General features: G+C 49.3%; 1 protein-coding gene and 1 pseudogene across 2 annotated transcripts; one reads left to right on the top strand and one right to left on the bottom strand.

The window, feature by feature from the left end:
* Positions 1 to 9,669: 9,669 nt before the first annotated feature.
* LOC310842797 (hemoglobin subunit beta-2 pseudogene) lies at positions 9,670 to 11,795 on the bottom strand (annotated as a pseudogene). The gene is made up of 3 exons (XR_014568690.1): positions 11,014 to 11,795; positions 10,765 to 10,891; positions 9,670 to 9,801 (listed from the first exon to the last, which is right to left on the bottom strand). The product of XR_014568690.1 is annotated as a hemoglobin subunit beta-2 pseudogene (transcript).
* Positions 11,796 to 14,331: 2,536 nt separating this feature from the next.
* On the top strand, positions 14,332 to 21,071 carry LOC310842796 (hemoglobin subunit epsilon-like). Its single transcript, XM_083734935.1, has 4 exons — positions 14,332 to 14,520; positions 19,203 to 19,675; positions 19,798 to 19,924; positions 20,874 to 21,071. Exons 2-4 carry the CDS (start codon positions 19,326 to 19,328, stop codon positions 20,991 to 20,993), a joined length of 597 nt encoding a protein of 198 aa, XP_083591061.1. The 5' UTR covers positions 14,332 to 14,520; positions 19,203 to 19,325; the 3' UTR covers positions 20,994 to 21,071.
* Positions 21,072 to 23,417: the final 2,346 nt, after the last annotated feature.

Genomic DNA, 23,417 nt, shown 5'->3' with positions numbered 1-23,417 from the left:
AAACCAGGAGGAGGAGGACAGGTCAAGGGAGTCCCAAGGGAACAGTGGGGCAGTGAGGCCCATAGAGCAGCAGGGGCAAGCAGGAGAGGCAGAATCAGTAAATACAGAGAGGACCCGTGTGGCCGAAAGGACACCGGAACCAGAACCACGACGGAGCGAGCCGGTTGCGCCAGACCAAACAGCCCCATCACAGCCAGCATCCTTGGAACACGAGCCAGAACCTGAACCCCGGACCAGGGAACGCCCCAGGCCGCAACGCACACGTAGGCCGCCGGCGTACCTTGAGGACTATGAATGCGACCTCCCGGGCAGGACTGGAACCTAGAGGGGAGGGGTGTTATGTACTGAGTTGAATAGGATCCAAACTGCAACAGTCTGATTGGTCCTAGAACAATAGGATCCAAAAGGCAGCAGTCTGATTGGTCCTAGAACAATAGGATTCAGAATGCAGCAGTCTGATTGGTCCTAGAACAATGCAGCAATATGATTGGTTGGCAGGAACCACCCAATCATGCTCCAGATAGAAGTGAATCCACAACCTGATTGGCTTACAGTAGAATTCCAGAATTAGCCAATCATGTGCAGCCCATTGTGTAAATAATGTATATAAAGCAGATACTTTGAGGGGACATTCATTCCTTCCTCCTCACCACTATGAGCTGAATAAAGAGCATGAAATCACTTTGCGACTCTGAGTATATTTCAGTTACTTATTTCCTTGGCTCGGGGGTTGCATGACTCCATACCCTCCACCATTTCCCCGATGAAAACAGGGATATCCTAAGGGAAAGTGGGACATTCTGGGATCAAATCAGAAACTGGGAATAGGGATGCTTGGAGGGCCTCCCTTGAATGTCATGCTTAGAACTAGGAGTAGCCTCTCGTTTATCGATCCTGGTTGTGTCCTAGTAATCTGTGAAGGAGTTTGGGATATGCGTCTTCTTGTCCCATTGAATCCCCACAAAGACCCTGCGAGGTGGCCAGGCCAAAGCAGAGGCGAGCTTTTGGGCAGGGGTTCAAGCGCAAGTCTCCTTGGCCCTTCATCCTGCACCCGACGACAGCTGCCTCTCCTTCAGCACTCCCCAAGTCCACGGCACATATTGGGCTGCTTCTGTTTTCAATATGCATTTCGTGTTTTTACGTTGTGATTTTATCCTGTGAACCGCCTGAGACCTGTGGGTATAGGGCGGCCTACCAATTTGGATGATGATGATGATGATGATGGAGTCCTATCATGGCACCTTGTAGCTGCCTCTTCTCTCCACTCAGAGCTCCCCTTGCTTTCTTCGCAGGGCTGGAACAGGAGCTGCTCTGGCATCCCTTTCTGGAAGGCTGTGGTGCACGGTCCCTGCTCCGGGGTCCTGATCCTGCAGCCCCTTCTCTTCACCACTTTGCAAATCTGCCCAGCCTCCTGGTGAGTCAGGCCTGGCTCCCCCTGATAGCTCCGGCTTCAAGAGGCCGACCTGTTGCTCAGGAGGAGGTGAAAATGACTCTGCTGCAGATCACCCAAGCAGCAGCAATTCCGACACAGCAAAAATATACTTTCGCCAAGCGAGCACTGGAATTAAAGGAGCATAACTCAGTCTGGAGGAGCATCGCTGGTTGTTGGCGAGACTCGTTTGACAACAGAGAGAAACTAACATTTCGTGTCCTCACGCCAGTGGAACTCTCTGCCACTGGAGATTCAGGGGGCGCCTTCTATGGAAAGCTTTAGTTGCCTGCTGAAAACATTTCTATTCCTCCCGGACTGTGCAGGCAATTAAGAACACATCCTTTTGCAAATGGTTAATCGATGTCTGTTCACTTTTTCAAAGGTTAAACAGGTATTATGTATTTACTGAGGTAAATCTCTTGGATATGGTTTTGTATGACACAGTGGTGTACAAATATTTTTATAAATGAATATGAAATGTTTTTATAAATACCTATGAATGAAGGAAATAAACAAATGAGGAGAGCTGGGCCCCCATTGCTCCCACTGGCCAACCAGATGTCCAACGAATGCCCCCCAGCCCCCAGCCCCCAGCCCCCCTCCCGTGCTTTGCTCTCCCCTCCCCCAGTCACAGGCACTCAGTGGCTCAGAGCATATCCCCTCAACTGTGCCAGAACAAACGGGACATCTGATTTTTCCCTGCGTGAGCATGGCAGCCATTTGGGCCCCCTGCTCTCAGGCGATGTAGGAATGCGATTTCCCCTCGAAAAAGCACATTGGGGGGCCAGGGACCTTGTGTGGGTCATGTGATTCTCACAGGAGTATGGCCCCAGAAGATGGGGTCCCGCTTTCCCCCCATGTGGCATTTGACAGTGTGCCATGGGCTGGCTTAAAGGAGCCTGGTAGCCACTGTGCCCAAGGGCCATGAAAAGGTCATCTTCTGCTGCTGTGAATGTAATATCTTATTCTGAAATATTGTTTTGAGTTTGGGGTGGGTGGCTTAGCCAGTAGGATGCTGGAGTGAGTCCCTTCTCATTCCTGGACCCAGCGAGGGTTGAAATCCTTTGCTGAAGGAGCCAGGCAGCTTTCTGGGCCAGCGAATGGCCTGAGGGCGCAAGGAAGGCGCTTGCTCTGCGCCCGAGGACACCTGGCTGGCAGTCAGAAGGACAAAAGCCACAGGGGGAGCGGCTGATTCCAAGCCTGGGATTGGGGAGAACCTCACCTCTGCTTCGTCTGGGAGACAGGGATGTCCATCCCGGCTCACAAACCCCCCAAAATAAATTAACGGACAGCCGCAGATCATGCCCTTTCATGCCCTTTCGATACCCTCGGAATATTAGGGGAGACCTGCCACTTTCCCCCATTGATCTCCCCTGGGACCCGCAAAAGGCAACTTGCCCCCCTGCCGTTTTACTTTGGATCTGTTTGTTTGATGTTTCAATGAAGTTGGTAAAGTCCTTTCATGTGTGGGTCACCCAAACAACCAGTGTGGTGTAGTGGTTAAGAGCGGTAGTCTCGTAATCCTGGGTAACCGGGTTCGCGTCTCCGCTCCTCCACATGGAGCTGCTGGGTGACCTTGGGCCAGTCACACTTCCTTGAAGTCTCTCAGCCCCACTCACCTCACAGAGTGTTTGTTGTGGGGGAGGAAGGGAAAGGAGAATGTTAGCCGCTTTGAGACTCCTTAAAGGGAGTGAAAGGCGGGATATCAAATCCAAACTCTTCCAACTCTCCCTCTGCTGTTCTCTCCCCATGCTGTTAAACCTGAATGTGAGTTCCCTGGGGCAGAGTCCTGTCCTACATTTCAAGGGCCCTCAATTGATAAACGGCAAAATAATAATAATCACCATCATCATCTGAAAGTGAAATTAATTATGCTCGATGGGCTCAATTATCCTCAAGAGACAAGCGATTGAAACTCTGTTTGCAATGCTTTCTTGGGCCCTACTTCCTCCCCGACAACATCCACACCTTCCTCCCTTCCCTGGCCTTGGACACGGCTGTCCGACATCCCGCCCCCATAACCAGCAACTCAGCACCACTAGCGCGGTCTGCAGAGGGTGAACATGAAACCCCTAGAGGTGTTTTGTATACATATATAATATACATCCCCTCCTGTAACACGGCCAATCTCCCAGCGCCACCCACCCTTCACATTTCTCCAAATTTAATCCTCAGTTTTACATACAACCAGCTCATTAAGAAATATGCAGAATCCATTTCTCTTCTTTTGCGTCTCAGAAGCCGTCAAGATGCTGCACAATGTGGTCCATCCTGTCCCTTTCGCTGTTCTTGTTTCCACCTTCAGGCTCCAAGGAGGGGGGCTGATGTAATCTCCACAAAATCCTGCTCTCCTCTCCTTCCTCCCACCCTGAACTCAGAAATCTTCCTGCTTAGCAGACAGTCGATCCAGTTGACACCCCTCTTTTCTTCTTTCCTGCTTTTATTTCTCATGAGGAAGTCCTAAGGGGGGGGGGTCAAAATCCCTCAAAAGTCCCTCAAGGTTGTTGCTCTCCATCTTCTTTCAGGCAAAGTCCCGACTTCTAAAATTAATCCATCGCAAAGAGGCAAATTTAAAGTCCGCTCCTCCCGAAATCTTTGCATTCCTTGCTTCAGGGGAAGGGAGATGACGCAGATCCCGAAAAAGCCCCATAACTTAACACATTCCCTCCCCTCCTTGCCCCGTTCAAGCAAAGCAGAAATCAGCGTCTTTCCAAAGAGATGCTTTTCTCCTGCAGCAGAAATCAGGATCCCTTTGAAGGGGGCGTTGGCTCTTCGCTTGCCAATTGTGTCCCCATTCAAAGCTGTTCCCCGCCCTCCCCACGGGAGTTGGCCAGGGCTGTTCGGGGACAGTCTGAAATCCTTTGCTGAAGGAAAGGGACAACAGGAGCCTGGCCACCACCACTACCTACACCTGTACCAGCACCTATACCCTCGGGACCAGAGGATCAAAAGAAAGGGACGCCACCACAGGACAAATAGTTTGATCCAGGATGTCTCTGCAGTTGCTTAGTTGGAACATAAATGGCGGAAATTCCCCAGAGAAAAGAAGAAGAATTTTTCATATATTGAAAAAAGAACAATTGGATATTATTTGCTTGCAGGAAACACATGTGACCAGGCTCCATAGAAAAGTTTTGATTAATAAAAGATTAGGCCAAGAATTTATTTCATCGGACAAAGTTAAGAAAAGAGGAGTGGTGATCTATGCAAAGGAGAGCCTGTCACCAAAATTTTTATTTAAAGATGAGCAAGGAAGAATTTTGGCTATTGAAATACAGACTCAAGGAGAAAAATTTTTGTTATTAGGAATCTATGCACCGAATGAGGGGAAATCAGAATTTTACAAGAAACTGCATGAGACAATCCTGGACTATTTAGACTACACTAACATCATTTTGATGGGAGATATGAACGGAGTGGTCTCCACAAATATGGAGAAGTCACAAGATCAAAGCTTATCAAAAGACGGCAGACTACCCAAAACTTTTTTTGAACTAACCGACAATATGGACTTAATTGATATCTGGAGGACAAAAAACCCCCTAGGTAAAGAAGGAACCTTCTTTTCTGAGGCCCATCTGTCATGGACAAGAATAGACCAAATATGGATAACTAGGAGGCTGGCACCGATGACTAGAAAAGTGGAAATCTGCCCAAAAACTTGCTCCGACCATAATGCTATGAAAATGGAATTAAGACTTACTCCAACCGGTTCCTTCAGATGGAAAATGAATGACACCCTATTAAGAGATCAGGAGATTGTGAAGAAGGCCCAAAAAACTTTGAAAGACTATTTTGAAATTAATTTGAGTACCATGGTGGAAAAAAGAACAATCTGGGACGCAAGTAAAGCAGTTATGAGAGGGTTTCTGATACAACAGAATACGATAAAGAAAAGGCTCTGGAATGGGAAAAAAGACAAGATCTTAGAGAAGATAAGAGATGGAGAGAAAAAGTTGAGATCTAAACCAAAATCGAAGGAGATCTTGAGAGAAATTAAATTTTATCAAGCACAGTATGCGAAATTGATAAATCAAGAAGTTGAGTGGAAAATTAAACAAATGAAACAAAGATCATTCGAATCAGCTAATAAGTGTGGGAAACTTTTAGCATGGCAACTGAAAAAGAGACAAAAATTGAACACAGTCACCAATCTAGAGATTGAAGGGAGAAATATCCAGAAACCAGAAGAAATTAGGAAGTGTTTCCAGAGATATTTTAAAAAGCTTTACACTCAAGGGCCACAAGAGGAGAAGGAGATAGACCAATTTTTGAAAACAAATGGTCTACCAAAACTTGCTCAGGAAAAGAGAACAATCCTGAATCATAAAATAACACAACAAGAAATAGAGAGTGCCATTCAGAATATGCAACTAGGCAAATCTGCAGGTCCAGATGGGCTTACCTCCAAGTATTATAAGACATTGAAAGACTATTTGATACAACCACTAATGGAGGTATGCAACCAGATTTTGGAGGGGAAGAGGGCACCGGAATCGTGGAAAGAAGCTTTCATCACATTGATCCCTAAAGTGGAAACTGAAAAGACTCAACTAAAGAACTACCGTCCCATCTCACTCCTAAATGTGGATTATAAAATCTTTGCAGACATTTTGGCGAGTAGACTTAAAAAAGTATTAAATGAAGTAATCCATAAAGACCAGGCAGGTTTTCTCCCAGGAAGACATTTGTCTGACAATACTAGGAATATTATTGACATTTTGGAACTTTTGCAAACCAACATCAATACAAAATCAGTGTTAATTTTTGTTGATGCGGAGAAGGCCTTTGACAACATTTCTTGGAGTTTTATGAAGAAAAATTTGGAAGGGATGGGAGTGGGACGGGGGTTTGAAAATGGAATAGAAGCAATTTATTCAGAGCAGAAAGCGAAATTGATTGTAAACAATGTGGTGACAGAAGAATTTAAAAATTGAAAAAGGAACACGACAAGGGTGCCCCCTATCCCCTCTGTTATTTATTTCTGTTCTGGAGGTGCTTTTGAAAATGATCAGGGAAGACCGGTTGGTACAAGGAATTCAGGTCGGAGTGAAACAATTTAAACTGAAAGCTTTTGCAGATGATTTGGTTTTAACATTACAGGAGCCAGAATCTAGTACGAAGAGAGTGTTGGAACTAATTCATGAATTTGGTCGGGTAGCGGGGTTTAAATTGAACAAGCAAAAAACTAAGGTTTTGGAGAAAAACTTGACACCTTTGGAAATAGATGGGTTTCAGAAAGAGACAGAATTAAATGTTGTTAAAAAGGTAAAATACCTAGGGGTAAATTTGTCTGCCAAAAATTTGAATCTGTTTAAAGATAATTATGAAAAATGTTGGTCAGAAATTAAGAAAGATTTAGAGATTTGGTCAAGATTGAAACTTTCCTTGATGGGCCGAATTGCAGCTATAAAGATGAATGTATTGCCGAAGATGTTATTTTTGTTTCAGACCCTACAGATCGTGGACAGAGTGGAGTGTTTTGGGAAGTGGCAGAAAGATATTTCTAGGTTTGTCTGGCAGGGCAAAAAGCCCCGAATAAAATTTAAAATACTAACTGATGCCAAAGAGAGAGGGGGGTTTGCCCTGCCAGACTTAAGGTTATATTATGAAGCTGCGGCTTTCTGCTGGATGAAAGATTGGTTACTTCTTGAGAACACTGATGTCCTAGATCTGGAAGGGCATGACAATGCTTTTGGATGGCATGCATATTTGTGGTATGACAAGGTAAAGGTTCATAAAATGTTCAAAAACCATATTGTCAGGAAAGCTATATTTATGGTCTGGACAAAATACAAAGACTTACTAGAAGGTAAGACCCCGAGGTGGTTATCACCAGCGGAGGCCAAGGCCAGAAAAAGACTCAATATGGAGGTCGGATGGCCAAAATATTGGGAAATGATAGAAAAAACTGGAGACAATTGGAGATTGCAGAGCTTTGAAAAATTAAAGAATAGGGTGCAAGATTGGTTTCACTATGCTCAAATTCAAGAAGTTTTTAAGTCGGACAAAAAAATAGGATTCCAGGTGGAAAAATCGAAACTAGAGACAGAACTGTTAGAATCTAAGACCAAGGTACTTTCGAGAATGTATAACTTGCTGCTTAAATGGAATACCCAGGATGAGACAGTTAAATCAGCCATGATAAAATGGGCTCAGGATATTGGGTACAACATTATGTTCGAAGACTGGGAAAGGTTATGGACCACTGGAATGAGATTCACAGCATGTAATGCCTTGAAAGAGAATATTATGAAAATGATATATAGGTGGTACATGACCCCAGTCAAACTTGCAAAAATTTACCATCGGTCTGATAATAAATGTTGGAAATGTAAGGAGGCTGAAGGGACATTCTTTCACCTTTGGTGGACTTGTCCAAAAGTGAAGGCCTTCTGGGAAATGATCTATAATGAATTAAAAAAGGTGTTCAGGTACACCTTTCCCAAGAAACCAGAGGCCTTCCTCCTGGGCATTGTGGACCAAAGGGTGATAAAGAAGGATAAAACATTTTTTATGTATGCATCTACAGCAGCAAGAATACTTATAGTAAAATATTGGAAGACACAAGATCTTCCCACGCTGGAAGAGTGGCAGACGCAGTTGATGGACTATATGGAACTGGCTGAAATGACTGGCAGAATCCGAGATTTGGGTGAAGAGACAACGAAAGAAGATTGGAAAAAATTCAAGGACTATTTGCAAAAAAATATAAGTTGTATGAATGTTAAGAATCTGCATGTTTTGGAATTTAGCTCCTGCAACTAGATTGGGAAAATAGGATGACAAGTTATAATTAAGAAAAAGTCGAAATTTAAGGTTATTATATTTTTTATTTTAAGGCATAAACACTGGATAAAAGATACTTTAAATTCAGAAGTAAAATATTTTGAAAGATATAAATAAGATACGAAACAAGGTAATAATTTGCTGATATGTTTTATTGTAAAGAACGCAGGGGGAGGGAGGTGTGGGGAAGTCCAGCTAACAATTTATAAATGTATTTTAGATTCTTTTTTCTTCTTTTTTCTTCTGTAAACTGAAAATGCAATAAAAATGTTAAAATAAAAATAAAAATGAAATCCTTTGCTGGAGGAGCCAGGCAGCTTTCTGGGCCAGCGAATGGCCTGAGGGCGCAAGGAAGGCGCTTGCTCTGCGCCCGAGGACACCTGGCTGGCAGTCAGAAGGACAAAAGCCACAGGGGGAGCGGCTGCTTCCAAGCCTGGGACTGGGGGAGAACCTCGCCTCTGCTTCGTCTGGGAGACAGGGATGTCCATCCCGGCTCACAACCCCCCCCCCAAAATAAATTAACGGACGAGCGCGGGTCGTGCCCATTCTATACCCTCGGAAGGTTAGGGGAGACCTGCCCCATACCCCCATAGACCTCCGCCTGGGACCCCCAAAGGGCGACTTGCCGGGTTCGCTGCCCCCCTGGCGTTTTATTTTGCATCGCTTTGTTTGACATTCCAATGAAGGTGGTAAACTCCTTTGATGTTATTATGGGTGTGAAATATGTTGGCGGGGGTGTTTATTGGTTTGTATTTGTTTTTATTTGATTACGTGTTTTGTGTTTTTATATCCTGTGAACCTCCAAATTTAATAAACAAATAAATGGATAAAACGAAATGAATTCCCCCCTCTCTCTGCCGATTAAGAGGCAGCTCCGTCCCCGACACCCATCTGGAAAGAGGCAGGGAGGGGCATTGCGGGGGGAGAGTGGCCCTTGGGGGTCTCTCTGGGTGGCCATGTTGGTACCCCCACCCCTTATTCAGAGGGATGGGATCCAGAGCAGGGGAAGGGTCCGCAACACCCTCTGAGTCCTTCGCCCCCAATTTCTCCACAGTAGGAAGAACAGAGAGGGCAACTGGCCAGAACTGGGTGGGGAGATGACGGGGGGGGGGCAATTGGGGCATGGGGGGGTCAGTCTGGCAGGAGCTTTGAGGATGAAGGATTTGGGGAAACAGCGGGGGTCCCTGGCTCCCAAAAGCACTCCAGCTTCAGGGAGGGGGGCAAAGTGCCACAGAGTCCTGAAACCCCCCAGTGGTGCTCCATAGTTCCTCTTTAGTGACAGAACCCCCCCCTTTCCACGCCCCCCAACTAACAGGAGGTGTTTCTACCCCCCACCCCCAGGCCAGTCCCCTCCCTCTGTCCCAGAGAAGGAGACACAGGAAACCAGGTCAGATGCAGAGGGAGGATTTATTAGAGGGTCAAGCGTCACATGGGGGTAGGAAGGGGAGACCAGCAGGAGACGGCCGCTTCTCCCTGGGGGTGTCTCAGTGGGACCGGCAGGCCAGCGCATGAGCCACCACCCTGACCAGCTTGTGGAAGGCATGATGGCAAGCAGGGGTGAATTTCTGTCCAAGGGGGGGCTAGCAGGAGGGTGCTGAGGACCTCGCCCAGGAGCTGGAAGAGAAAAGAGAGGGTGACTCCTTCTGCCAGGGGGCCCATGTGTGGGACACCCTCTCCCCACAACAGATCCCACAACAGATTCACCAGATTGAAACTGAATCCTGACAAGACAGAAGCACTGTTTACGGTGGACTGGGGGCAAGCGGGTGTGGGGGGGACTCCCTGGTCCTGAATGGGGTAACTGTGCCCCTGAAGGACCAGGTGCGGACCCTGGGAGTCATTTTGGACTCACAGAGGTCAATGGAGGCACAGGTCATTTCTGTTTCCAGGGCAGCTGTCTCCCAGCTCCATCTGGTCCACAGGATGAGACCCTACCTGCCCGCAGACTGTCTCACCAGAGTGGTGCATGCTCTAGTTATCTCCCGCTTGGACTACTGCAATGCCCCCCATGTGGGGCTACCTTTGAAGGTGACGTGGAAACTGCAACTAATCCAGAATGCGGCAGCTAGACTGGTGACTGGGAGTGGCTGCTAAGATCGCCGAGCACAATTCAAAGTTTTGGTGCTGACCTTGAAAGCCCTAAAAGGCCTCAGCCCTGTATACCCAAAGGAGGGTCTCCACCCCCATTGTTCAGCCCAGACTCTGAGGTCCAGCTCCCTTTTGGCGGTTCCCTCACTGTGAGAGGTGAGGTTACAGGGAAGCAGGCAGAGGGCCTTCTTGGCCCGCCCTGTGGAATGCCCTCCCACCAGATGTCAAGGAAATAAACAACTAACTGAAATCTGAAGGCAACCCTGTATCAGGAAATGTCTAATGTCTTACAATGTTTTATGTCCTGTGAGACACCCAGAGTGACACACACACACACACACACACACACGGCACCCCCAGTCCCCCCCCCACCAGGCAGCCCCTTGGGGCGGGGGAGCAGCCTCACCCTGAAGTTGAGGGGGTCCACGTGGAGCTTGTCGCAGAGCAATTCACGCAGCTCGGAAAAAGTCTCCTTGACCTTGTGCAAAGAGGGCTGGAGAGGATCCTAATGAGAGGGCAGGGCTGGTGAGGTTCCCGAAGTTAGCAAAGGTCCTCTGGCACCAGGGGTAGACCACCAGCAGGCTGCAGAGAAGGAACAAAGGAAGGAAGGAAGGAAAAAGGGAGAGGCATGGATGGTTATTATCCAGGTGGAAAGAGGAGCTCCTGCCCAACCTGCTTAGAGAGGCGACCACCCCTGGACTTACCTTCCAAGGGCTTCCGCACCAATGACAGCCACATCCATTCTCATCCAAATAGCGGTGATGAGATCGGTCATGATGGCTGGCTGTGGGCTGGGAGCTTCTCTCGGCTGCTGGAGAAAACCTTCTGGGCTGAGCTGGAGCTTCTTCCAGGGCTGGAGCCTTTTATACCCTGCGCCAAAGTGCCTCCTCCCAGATTTACAGAAGCCGACCTGGTTTCTGATTTGATCTAAGAATGTCCTGCTTTACCTGAAGACATCCCTATTTTCCCCTGAGAAATCCTGGAGGGTATGGAGTAATGCCACCCCTGTGCCAAGGAGACAAGCAAGTATAAAGGCTTTAGAAGACATCTGAAGGCAGCCCCAAAGGAGCGTCTCCACCCCCATCGCTCAGCCAAGACACTGAGGTCCTCCTCCTCCGGTGATTCAGCTACAGGGTACCAGGCAAAGGGCCTTCTTAGCAGTGGCTCCCTCCCTGTGGAAAGACATCAGATGTCAACCTGGGTGGCCTGAAAGACGGACTAGGCAGATTCATGGAGGAGAAGCTCTAATGGCTCCTAGTCCGGCTGGCTCTGCTCTCCCCCCACCATCAGAGGCAGCGATGCTTCTGAATCCCACTTGCAGGAAACAGCATCAAGGGAGAGGCTCTGGGGCTTCAATCCTGCTTGCCCATTGGGGTCCATAGTTGGCCATTGGGAGAAGAGGATCCTGGACTCGATGGGTCTCCTTTGGCCTCACCCAGAAGGCTCTGACTTTGTCATTCCCAAGGAACCTTGGGAAATGGAGTTCTGTGAGGGAGCACTAGGAATTTCCAACAGAACTTTCAGCAGACATTCGACCTTCAAGTCCCTAGAATTCTGCAATACTTTGTTAAACTATTCTCATGCCAATAAAACTTGATTGTGTGTATTAGCCCAGACTGATTCAGGTGACCTTTCAAGGGGCGCAGAATCATCTTTCTCCTGAGAAACGCCTGCCTGGGACCTCAACTTTTCTGGCTGTAGGACTTTGGCTCAGTTTAGAATTCTTCAATTCTTTCTGCACTCCTGCCCCCTTTTGTACACCTCTTCTGCTTCAAAGCCCATATTCTGAGCGAAGCTCTTGCTCAGGGATGGGGAACCTGAGGTCTTCCGGAATGTGGTCTGACTCTGCTTCCCATTGGCAGGCAGTGGGCTCCCAATCCCTGCCCTTGTTGAACCTCCCTGTCTTCCTACCCCTGCCGCTTTCAACTCTCCCTCTGCTGTTTTCTCCCCACGCTGTCAAACCTGAATGTGAGCTCCCTGGGGCAGAGTCCTGTCCTACATTCCAAATGATAAATGGTGAAATAATAATCATCATCTGAAAATGCAATTAATTATCCTCAATGGACTCAATTATCCTCAAGCAATTGCAACTCTGTTTGCAATGCTTTCTTGGGCCCTGGTACAGATCAGGGCATGTGGCCAGGATTGCCCAGGGCCACCCCTGTCATTGGGAGTGAGGTGGCTGCTTCAGGGGCAGATGCTGGGCTGGAGCACACAGGGGTGAGGCATCGTAGGACAAACATAGCCTGCCACCCCCAAGCTGGCTTGCTGCCTTCAGGTGCGGGAGAGAACATTGTCCCATCTCCAGCACTGAAGAAAGAGATTCAGCTTCCAGCTGAATCACGGGAGCTGCAGTTTGTTAAGTATTGTGGCTCTTTGAGGGGGTAAACTACACTTCCCAGCAGTCTTTGGGGGAAATCATGTGCTTTCACTGTACGTTGAGTACAGAGCCATAGAAGATTTGGGTTTCCCCATCTTGCTGAGGGTTGGGACAAAACCCATCACCCTCATGCCCTGGCTGACCACCATCAGTGACAGAGCACTCAGCTAAATGGATCTTGGTCCAATCTGACAGGGCAGTTTCAAATTTCCCAGGAACTCGCCTTAAAGCCCTGCCAGAGGTATCTATTTCTCTGTGATGGGAGTTACCTGTGAGTAAAAGGGTAAAGGTAAAGGGACCCCTGACCATTAGGTCCAGTCGTGGCCGACTCTGGGGTTGTGGCACTCATCTCGTTTTATTGGTCAAGGGAGCCGACATACAGCTTCCGGGTCATTTGGCCAGCATGACTAATCCGCTTCTGGCGAACCAGAGCAGTGCACAGAAACACTGTTTACCTTCCTGCCAGAGCGGTACCTATTTATCTACTTGCACTTTGACATGCTTTCGAACTGCTGGGTTGGCAGAAGCAAGGACCAAGCAACAGGAGCTCACCCCGTCACTGGGATTTGAATCTCTGACCTTCTGATCAGCAAGTCCTAGGCTCTGCGGTTTAACCCACAGCGCCACCCACATCCCAATATCTGTGAGTAAGACCCATCAAATTCAAGAAGACACCCCTCTAGCTAGACACGCCGAGAACTGCGCTGTTACTTGTTGCCCTTAAATCCCATTTATATTGGCCATGATTAACTTGGTTTTGATGAGTTCTAAGCTCAACAAACTTAGTTTGCATTCCACTGTATGTTCTTATCTGTCAAATGGGAATAACAGGGACTTCCTCTGAAGGACTGTGCTAGATTATTCATTGCTAATCATCAGGCAGCATTTCTTGGCTTCTCAGAGGTGCCTAATCCATTTCCCCCTTATGCTCCTGATGAGCTTTGCAAGTTGCAGCGCCATTAAGAAAGGCCATGCTAGTCCGCCATGACAAGTGCTGCTAGAGAAAGCAGAGATGGAAGGGGGTGTCCTTTGCGGAGTCTAAAGGATTCACCCAGCACACGCTTGAGCTCATGGGAAAGAACACATGTGTCCGTCCCCCCAGACCGTGGCTGAATCCATTCCCCACAACCCAAAGGACAGGCTGTCCCCCAGACGGCACCCAGCGGACAACTGAGCAGATCTCCCACTAAAGATTCATCCTTGCTACCAACCTTCGGGTGTGTAGTCGTGTAAAAGTGTCAGCAGTCTCTTAACAGAAATCTAAACTCAAGAAACCTACTGTACCTGAGGTTATTTAGTGCAAGGAGCAGAAGTGATTTGCAGGTGATTTAAGTTTCTGGTGTTGATGCAATCGTAATTCCTTGGCAAAAGCAAATCAAAACATTAGTGGAGTAACTGGTGCATTGCAAGGCAGCAAAGACCCTCAACGCTGATATGAAAAGCACTTGACTTGGGTCTCTATGTCCTGTTGCTGCCTGTTTTTTTTGACTGACCAGTTCCCAGATGCAGGGCTGGGGAAAGTTCTGAACAAAACAAAACCAGAAACACTTTCCTGTGAGAAAACAGCACCAAAGGTCTTGTGCATGATCAGGGCCTGAAAGCTGCCCGTCCATCAGCTGCCTTGCTCTCTTGGCAGAGGGAATTGCTAGCCTGATGGACGGCCCTCTTATCATCAGAGAAATGCTGGAGGGTATGTGATCCTGGCTGCTGAAGATGGCTGGAAGGTCGTTTGTCCCGTCAGCTGGATGGGCTGATCTGCAGAGCCAAGAGGGGCTCTCTGGGCCGTCTATAACTGAGGATCTGGGCTTGAGTTCCCCAACTGAAGCGGAAGGTAAGCCAGAGCAGTTGCTCTTTTGCTCAGCCTGTTAGATACGTCAGCAGTCGGTCAACTAGCATTTAGGAAAAGATGCTGCGATTACTGAGACCCAGCATAGGTTTCCCCAAAATAAGTCAGCCAGAGCAATCTGATTTCTTTCCTTCTTTCTTTTTTCTCTTTTTGGATGGAGTTACAAACTTGGTGGGTCAGGGGAATGCTGTGGACATAGTGTATCTTGAATTCAGTGAGCCTTTTGACAAAATCCCCCATGATATTCTAGCAAGGAAGCTGTTAAATGGAGGTTGAACAAGGTAACAATTTGGTGGATTTGTAGCTGCTTGACTGAGCAAACCCAAAGAGGACTCCTTAATGGTTCCTCATCAACCTGGGGAGAAGTGATAAGTGATGTGCGCAGTGTGCTGTCCTGGGTCTGTCGTTGTTTGACATCTTTATAAAGGACTTGGATGAAAGAATTGAGGGGGTGCTCATCCAATTTGCAATTGGCACCAAACTGGGAATGATAGCTAATGCTGCAGAAGACTATTCATTGGAGACTGAATGATAATTTATTAGATGATCAAGAAATATATGAAAAAGCACAATAAACTTTAAAAGACTATTTTATGCATAATTGGAATGGAGAAATAAAAATCAATGTAATGTGGGGGAGACCTGGCTTACTAGCAGTACATGTGAAAAGGATCTAGGGGTCTTGGTGGACCACAAGCTCAACATGAGTCCACAGTGTGACGCAGCAGCAGCAAAAAAAGGCTAATACTATTCTAGTCTGCTTCCACAGAAGTCTAGTGTCCAGATCCAGGGAAGCCATAGTCCTGCTCTCTTCTGCCTTGGTCAGACCACACCTGGAACATGGTGTCCACTTCTGGGCACTACAGTTTAAGAAGGATGTGGACAAGCTGGAAGGTGTGCAGAGGAGGGAGACCAGGATGATCAAGGGTCTGGAAGGCAAGCCGTATGAGGAGCGGTTGAAGGAGCTGGGTATGTTAAGCCTGGAGAAGAGGAGACTGAGAGGAGATATGAGAGCCATCTTCAAATATCTCAAGGGTTGTCCCATCGAGGAAGGAGCATGCTTGTTTTCTCCTGCTCTGGAGGGCAGGACTCGAACCAAAGGCTTCAAGATGCAAGAAAGGAGATTCCGGCTGATCATTCGGAAAAGCTCTCTGACAGTAAGAACAGTTCAGCAGTGCAACAGACTCTCACAAGCGGAGGTGGACTCTCCTTCCTTGGAGGTTTTGAAGCAGAGGTTGAATTGCCAATTGCCAGGGATGCTTCAGCTGAGATTCCTGCGTTGCAGAGGGCTGGACTAGATGACCCCTGGAGTCCCTTACAGGTCTACGATTAAGTTTCCGGATCTCTTGGCTCTTGCAAAGCCAACCTGCTCTGCTAGTAACTCGGCACGTGGGCCTCAGTCCAAGGACGGCTGTCGTAACTTGTGTGTTGCGCAAACACTGTGGGCTGCGTGGCGTTGGCACCAGGCTGGGGAGTGGGCTGAAACAGTCGATTGGGCAGCGGTCCCTCTTAATGGATGCCACGTGGCTGTTGCATCAAAGTGCCGGCTGCCCTGACATCCCTCTCCGTCTGGTGGAAATAGGGACATCCTATTCCCTAAGAGAATATAATTCATGCCCTGCCCATCTGACTGGGTTGCCGCAGCCACTCTCGGCGGCTTCCAACATATACAAAAACACAATAAAACATTCACAAGCTTCCCTTTCCAGGGCTGCCTTCAGATGTCTTCTAAAGGTCGTATAGTTACTTATTTCCTTGGCTCAGGGGTTGCATGACTCCATACCCTCCACCATTTCCCCGATGAAAACAGGGATATCCTAAGGGAAAGTGGGACATTCCGGGATCAAATCAGAAACTGGGAAAGAGGGATGCTTGGAGGTCCTGCCTTGAATGTCATGCTTAGAACTCGGAGTAGCCTCCCGTTTATCGATCCTGGTTGTGTCCTCGTAATCTGCGAAGGAGTTTGGGATATGGGTCTTCTTGTCCCATTGAATCACCACAAAGACCCTGGGAGGGGGGGCAGGACAAAGGAGAGGCAAGCTTTTTGGCGGGGTTTGAACGCAAGTCTCCTTGGCCCTTTATCTTGCACCCGACGACAGCTGCCTCTCCTTCAACACTCCCCAAGTCCATGGCACATATTGGGCTGCTTCTGTTTTCAATGTGCATTTCGTGTTTTTACATTGTGATTTTATCCTGTGAACTGCCTGAGACCTGCGGGTATAAGGCGGCCTACAAATTTTGATGATGATGATGATGAAGAAGAAGTACTATCATGGCGCCTTGTAGCTGCCTCTCCTCTCCACTCAGAGCTCCCCTTGCTTTCTTCACAGGGCTGGAACAGGAGCTGCTCAGGCATCCCTTTCTGGAAGGCTGTGGTGCACGGTCCCTGCTTGGGGTCCTGATCCTGCAGCCCCTTCTCTTCACCACTTTGCAAATCTGCCCAGCCTCCTCCTGAGTCAGGCCTGGCTCCCCCTGATAGCTCTGGCTGCAAGAGGCCGACCTGTTGCTCAGGAGGAGATGAAAATGACTCTGCTGCAGATCACCCAAGCAGCAGTGATTCTGACACAGCAAAAATATACTTTCGCCCAGCGAGCATTGGAATAAAAGGAGCATAACTCAGTCTGCAGGAGCAAACACTGGCTGTTGGCGAAACTCGTTTGACAACAGAGAGAAATTGAATCTTTCATGTCCTCAGGCCAGTGGAACTCTCTGCCACTGGAGATTCAGGGGGCACCTTAAATGCAAAGCTGTAGTTGCCTGCTGAAAACATTTCTATTCCTCCCGGACTGTGCAGGCAATTAAGAATGTATCCTTTTGCAAATGGTTAAACAGCATTTCCGTGCACTGCTCTGGTCCGCCAGAAGCGGATTAAAACAAAAAAAATTCCTTCCAGTAGCACCTTAAAGACCAACTAAGTTATTTCTTGGTATGAGCTTTCGTGTGCATGCACACTTCTTCAGATACACTGAAACAGAAGTCACCAGACCCTTCTATATAGTGAGAAGGTGGGGAGGGGTATTACTCAGAAGGGTGGTGGGAATGGGTGATAGCTGTGATGAGCCTGTTGACGACTCTTAACGACTGCTTCTTGAATTTGATGGGTCTTACTCACAGATATTGGGATGTGGGTGGCGCTGTGGGTTAAACCGCAGAGCCTAGGACTTGCCGATCAGAAGGTAGGCGGTTCAAATCCCCGCGACGGGGTGAGCTCCCATTGCTCGGTCCCTGCTCCTGCCAACCTAGCAGTTCGAAAGCACATCAGAGTGCAAGTAGATAAATAGGTACCGCTCTGGCCGGAAGGTAAACAGTGTTTCTGTGCGCTGCTCTAGTTCACCAGAAGTGGCTTAGTCATGCTGGCCACATGACCTGAAAGCTGTATGTCGGCTGCCTCGGCCAATAAAGCGAGATGAGCGCCACAACCCCAGAGTCGGGCACGACTGGAACTAATGGTCTTTACCTTTACCTTTTTACTCACAGGTAACTCCCATCACAGAGAAATAGATACCTCTGGCAGGGCTTTAGGGCAAGTTCCTGGGAAATTTGAAATGGCCCTGTCAGATTGGACCAAGATCCATTTAGCCCAGTGCTCTGTCACTGCTGGTGGTCAGCCAGGGCATGAGGGTGATGGGTTTTGTCCCAACCCTCAGCAAGGATGAGGAAACCCAAATCTTCTAAGGCTCTGTACTCAACGTACAGTGAAAGCACATGATTTCCCCCAAAGACTGCTGGGAAGTGTAGTTTCCCCCCTCAAAGAGCCACAATACTTAACAAACTGCAGCTCCCGTGATTCAGCTGGAAGCTGAATCTCTTTCTTCAGTGCTGGAGATGGGACAATGTTCTCTCCTGCTCCTGAAGGCAGCAAGCCAGCTTGGGGGTGGCAGGCTGTGTTTGTCCTACGATGCCTCACCCCTGTGTCCTCCAGCCCAGCATCTGCCCCTGAAGCAGCCACCTCACTCCCAATGACAGGGGTGGCCCTGGGCAATCCTGGCCACATGCCCTGATCTTTACCAGGGCCCAAGAAAGCATTGCAAAAAGAGTTGCATTCGCTTCAGGATAATTAATTGAACTTTCAGATTATTATTGTTATTATTATTTCACCATGTATCAAGTGAGGGCCCTTGGAATGTAGGACAGGACTCTGCCCCAGGGAGCTCACATTCAGGTTTGACAGCTTGGGGAGAGAAAAGCAGAGGGAGAGTTGGAAGCAGCAGGGGTAGGAAGACAGGGAGGTTCAACAAGGGCAAGGATTGGGAGCCCACTGCCTGCCAATGGGAAGCAGAGTCAGACCACATCCGGAAGACCTCAGGTTTCCCATCTCTGAGCAAGAGCTTCGCTCATAATATGGGCTTTGAAGCAGAACAGGTGTACAAAAGGGCGAATGAGTGAGGAAAGAACTGAGGACTTCTAATGTAACCCAAAGTCGTACAGCCAGAAAAGTTGAGGTCCCAGGCAAGTGTTTCTCAGGAGAAAGATGATTCTGCGCCCCTTGAAATGTCCCCGGAATCAGTCTGGGCAAATACACACATGGGATCCAGAAGCATCGCTGCCTCTGATGGTGGGGGGAGAGCAGAGCCAGCCAGACTAGGAGCCACTATAGCTTCTCCTCCATGAATCTGCCTAGTCCGTCTTTCAGGCCACCCAGGTTGACATCTGATGTCTTTCCACAGGGAGGGAGCCACTGCCAAGAAGGCCCTTTGCCTGGTACCCTGTAGCTGAATCACCGGAGGAGGAGGACCTCAGTGTCCGGGCCGAGCGATGGGGTGGAGACGCTCCTTTGGGGCTGCCTTCAGATGTCTTCTAAAGCCTTTATACTTGCTTGTCTCCTTGGCACAGGCGTGGCATTACTCCATACCCTCCAGGATTTCTCAGGGGAAAATAGGGATGTCTTCAGGAAAAGCAGGACATTCTTACATCAAATCAGAAACCAGGTCGGCTTCTGTAAATCTGGGAGGAGGCACTTTGGCGCAGGGTATAAAAGGCTCCAGCCCTGGAAGAAGCTCCAGCTCAGCCCAGAAGGTTTTCTCCAGCAGCCGAGAGAAGCTCCCAGCCCACAGCCAGCCATCATGACCGAGATGCAGTTCATCACTACTATTTGGATGTTATGGGATATGGACGTCAGTGGTGCGGAAGCCCTTGGAAGGTAAGGCCAGGGGTGGTTGCCTCTCTAAGCAGGTTGGGCAGGAGCTCCTCTTTCCACCTGGATAATAACCATCCATGCCTCTCCCTTTTTCCTTCCTTCCTTCCTTTGTTCCTTCTCTGAAGCCTGCTGGTGGTCTACCCCTGGTGCCAGAGGCTCTTCCCTAACTTCGGGAACCTCTCCAGCCCTGCACTCTCATTAGGAACCTCTCCAGCCCTCTTTGCACAAGGTCAAGGAGGCTTTTTCCGAACTGCGTGAACTGCTCTGCGACAAGCTCCACGTGGACCCCCTCAACTTCAGGGTGAGGCTGCTACCCCACCCCAAGGGGCTGCCTGGCGGGGGGGGGGGACTGGGGGTGCCGTGTGTGTGTGTGTGTGTGTGTGTGTGTGTGTCACTCTGGGTGGCTCACAGGACATAAAACATTAGACATTAAAAATTTCCTGATACAGGGTTGCCTTCAGATTTCAGTTATTTTTTCATTTCCTTGACATCTGGTGTGAGGGCATTCGACAGGGCGGGCGCCACAACCAAGAAGGCCCTCTGCCTGCTTCCCTGTAACCTCACCTCTCACAGTGAGGGAACCACCAAAAGGGAGCTGGACCTCAGAGTCTGGGCTGAACAATGGGGGTGGAGACCCTCCTTTGGGTATACAGGGCTGAGGCCTTTTAGGGCTTTCAAGGTCAGCACCAAAACTTTGAATTGTGCTCGGCGATCTTAGCAGCCACTCCCAGTCACCAGTCTAGCTGCCACATTCTGGATTAGTTGCAGTTTCCGCGTCACCTTCAAAAGTAGCCCCACATGGGGGGCATTGCAGTAGTCCAAGCGGGAGATAACTAGAGCATGCACCACTCTGGTGAGACAGTCTGCGGGCAGGTAGGGTCTCATCCTGTGGACCAGATGGAGCTGGGAGACAGCTGCCCTGGAAACATAATTGACCTGCACCTCCATGGACAGCTGTGAGTCCAAAATGACTCCCAGGCTGCGCACCTGGTCCTTCGGGGGCACAGTTACCCCATTCAGGACCAGGGAGTCCCCCCCCCCACACCCACCGGCTTGCCCCCAGTCCACCCAAAACAGTGCTTCTGTCTTGTCAGGATTCAGTCTCAATCTGTTGAATCTGCTGTGGGATCTGTTGTGGGGAGAGGGTGTCCCATACATGGGCCCCCTGGCAGAAGGAGTCACCCCCTCTTTTCTCTTCCAGCTCCTGTTGAAGTCTTCATCACCCACCCCCTTTGGACAGGAATTCACCCCTGCTTACCACCATGCCTTCCACAAGCTGGTCAGGGTGGTGGCTCATGCGCTGGCCTGCCGGTCCCACTGAGACACCCCCAGGGAGAAGCGGCCGCCTCCTGCTGGTCTCCCCTTGCAGCCCCCATGTGACGCTTGACCCTCTAATAAATCCTCCCTCTGCAATCTGACCTGGTTTCCTGTGTCTCCTTCTCTGGGACGGAGGGAGGGGACAGGCCTGGGGGTGGGGGGTTAGTTGGGGGGCTGGGAAAGGGGGGCTTCTCTGTCACTCAAGAGGAACCATTGAGTACCACTGGGGGGTGGGAGTTCAGGACTCTGTGGCACTTTGCCCCCCTCCCTGAGGCTGGAGTGCTTTTCGGAGCCAGGGACCCCCGCTGTTTCCCCAAATTCTTCATCCTCAAAGCTCCTGCCAGACTGACCCCCCCATGCCCCAATTGCCCCCCCCCGGTCATCTCCCCACCCAGTTCTGGCCAGTTGCCCTCTCTGTGATTCCTTCTGTGGAGAAATTGGGGGCGAAAGACTCAGAGGGTGTTGCGGACCCTTCCCCTGCTCTGGATTCCACCCCTCTGAATAAGGGGTGGGGGTACCAACATGGCCACCCAGAGAGACCCCCCAAGGGCCACTCCCCCCCCCGCAATGCCCCTCCCTGCCTCTTTCCAGATGGGTGTCGGGGACGGAGCTGCCTCTTAATCGGCAGGGAGAGGGGGGAATTCATTTCGTTTTATCCATTTATTTGTTCATTAAATCTGGGGGTTCACAGGATGAAATTACAATATAAAAACACAAAACACATAATCAAATAAAAACAAATACAACCCAATAAACACCCCCGCCTACATATTTCACACCCATAAAAACATCAAAAGAATTTACCACCTTCATTGGAATGTCAAACAAAGCGATGCAAAATAAAGCGCCAGGGGGGCATCGAACCCGGCAAGTCGCCCTTTGGGGGTCGCAGGCGGAGGTCTATGGGGGTATGGGGCAGGTCTCCCCTACTCGTCCGAGGGTATAGAATAGGCACGACCCGCGCTCGTCCGTTAATTTATTTTGGGGGGGGGGTTGTGAGCCGGGATGGACATCCCTGTCTCCCAGACGAAGCAGAGGCGAGGTTCTCCCCCCGTCCCAGGCTTGGAAGCAGCCGCTCCCCCTGTGGCTTTTGTCCTTCTGACTGCCAGCCAGGTGTCCTCGGGCGCAGAGCAAGTGCCTTCCTGGCACCCTCAGGCCATTCGCTGGCCCAGAAAGCTGCCTGGCTCCTTCAGCAAAGGATTTCAGACTGTCCCCGAACAGCCCTGGCCAACTCCCGGGGGGAGGGCGGGGGACAGCTTTGAATGGGGACAGAATTGGCAAGCGAAGAGCCACACGCCCCCTTCAAAGGGATCCTGATTTCTGCTGCAGGAGAAAAGCATCTCTTTGGAAAGACGCTGACTTCTGCTTTGCTTGAACGGGGCAAGGAGGGGAGGGAATGTTTTAAGTTATGGGGCTTTTTCGGGATCTGCGTCATCTCCCTTCCCCTGAAGCAAGGAATGCAAAGATTTCGGGAAGAGCGGACTTTAAATTTGCCTCTTTGCGATGGATTAATTTTAGAAGTTGGGACTTTGCCTGAAAGAAGATGGAGAGCAACAACTTTGAGGGACTTTTGAGGGATTTTGACGCCCCCCTTAGGACTTCCTCCTGAGAAATAAAAGCAGTAAAGAAGAAAAGAGGGGTGACAACTGGATCGACTGTCTGCTAAGCAGGAAGATTTCTGAGTTCAGGGGGAGGAAGGAGAGGAGACCAGGATTTTGTGGAGATTACTACATCAGCCCACCTTCTTGGAGCCTGAAGGTGGAAACAAGAGCAGCGAAAGGGACAGAAGGGACCACATTGTGCAGCATCTTGACGGCTTCTGAGACGCAAAAGAAGAGAAATGGATTGTGCATATTTCTTAATGAGCTGGTTGTATGTAAAATTAAATTTGGTGGAATGTGAAGGGTGGGTGGCGCTGGGAGATTGGCCGTGTTACAGGAGGGGATGTATATTATATATGTATACAAAACACCTCTAGGGGTTTCATGTTCACCCTCTGCAGACCGCGCTAGTGAGGCTGAGTTGCTGGTTATGGGGGCGGGATGTCGGACAGCCGTGTCCAAGGCCAGGGAAGGGAGGAAGGTGTGGATGTTGTCGGGGAGGAAGTAGGGCCCAAGAAAGCATTGCAAACAGAGTTTCAATCGCTTGTCTCTTGAGGATAATTGAGCCCATCGAGCATAATTAATTTCACTTTCAGATGATGATGGTGATTATTATTATTTTGCCGTTTATCAAGTGAGGGCCCTTGGAATGTAGGACAGGACTCTGCCCCAGGGAGCTCACATTCAGGTTTGACAGCATGGGGAGAGAACAGCAGAGGGAGAGTTGGAAGCGGCAGGGGTAGGAAGACAGGGAGGTTCAACAAGGGCAGGGATTGGGAGCCCACTGCCTGCCAATGGGAAGCAGAGTCAGACCACATTCCGGAAGA

This window comes from Podarcis gaigeae (assembly GCF_964106915.1).
Source record: "Podarcis gaigeae genome assembly, chromosome: 4".
In the NCBI taxonomy this organism is placed as follows: domain Eukaryota; kingdom Metazoa; phylum Chordata; class Lepidosauria; order Squamata; family Lacertidae; genus Podarcis; species Podarcis gaigeae.
Note: the sequence above shows the minus strand (reverse complement) of the source record. Positions and strands in the feature narration are given on the sequence as shown.

Coding starts and splice junctions, on each gene's coding strand:
- LOC310842796 (XM_083734935.1), top strand. CDS start 19,326: ATGTCTTCTAAAGCCTTTATACTTGCTTGTCTCCTTGGCACAGGCGTG. Junction 19,676..19,797: donor GGTGCGGAAGCCCTTGGAAG/GTAAGGCCAGGG, acceptor CCTTCTCTGAAG/CCTGCTGGTGGTCTACCCCT. Junction 19,925..20,873: donor AAGGAGGCTTTTTCCGAACT/GCGTGAACTGCT, acceptor TTTCTCTTCCAG/CTCCTGTTGAAGTCTTCATC.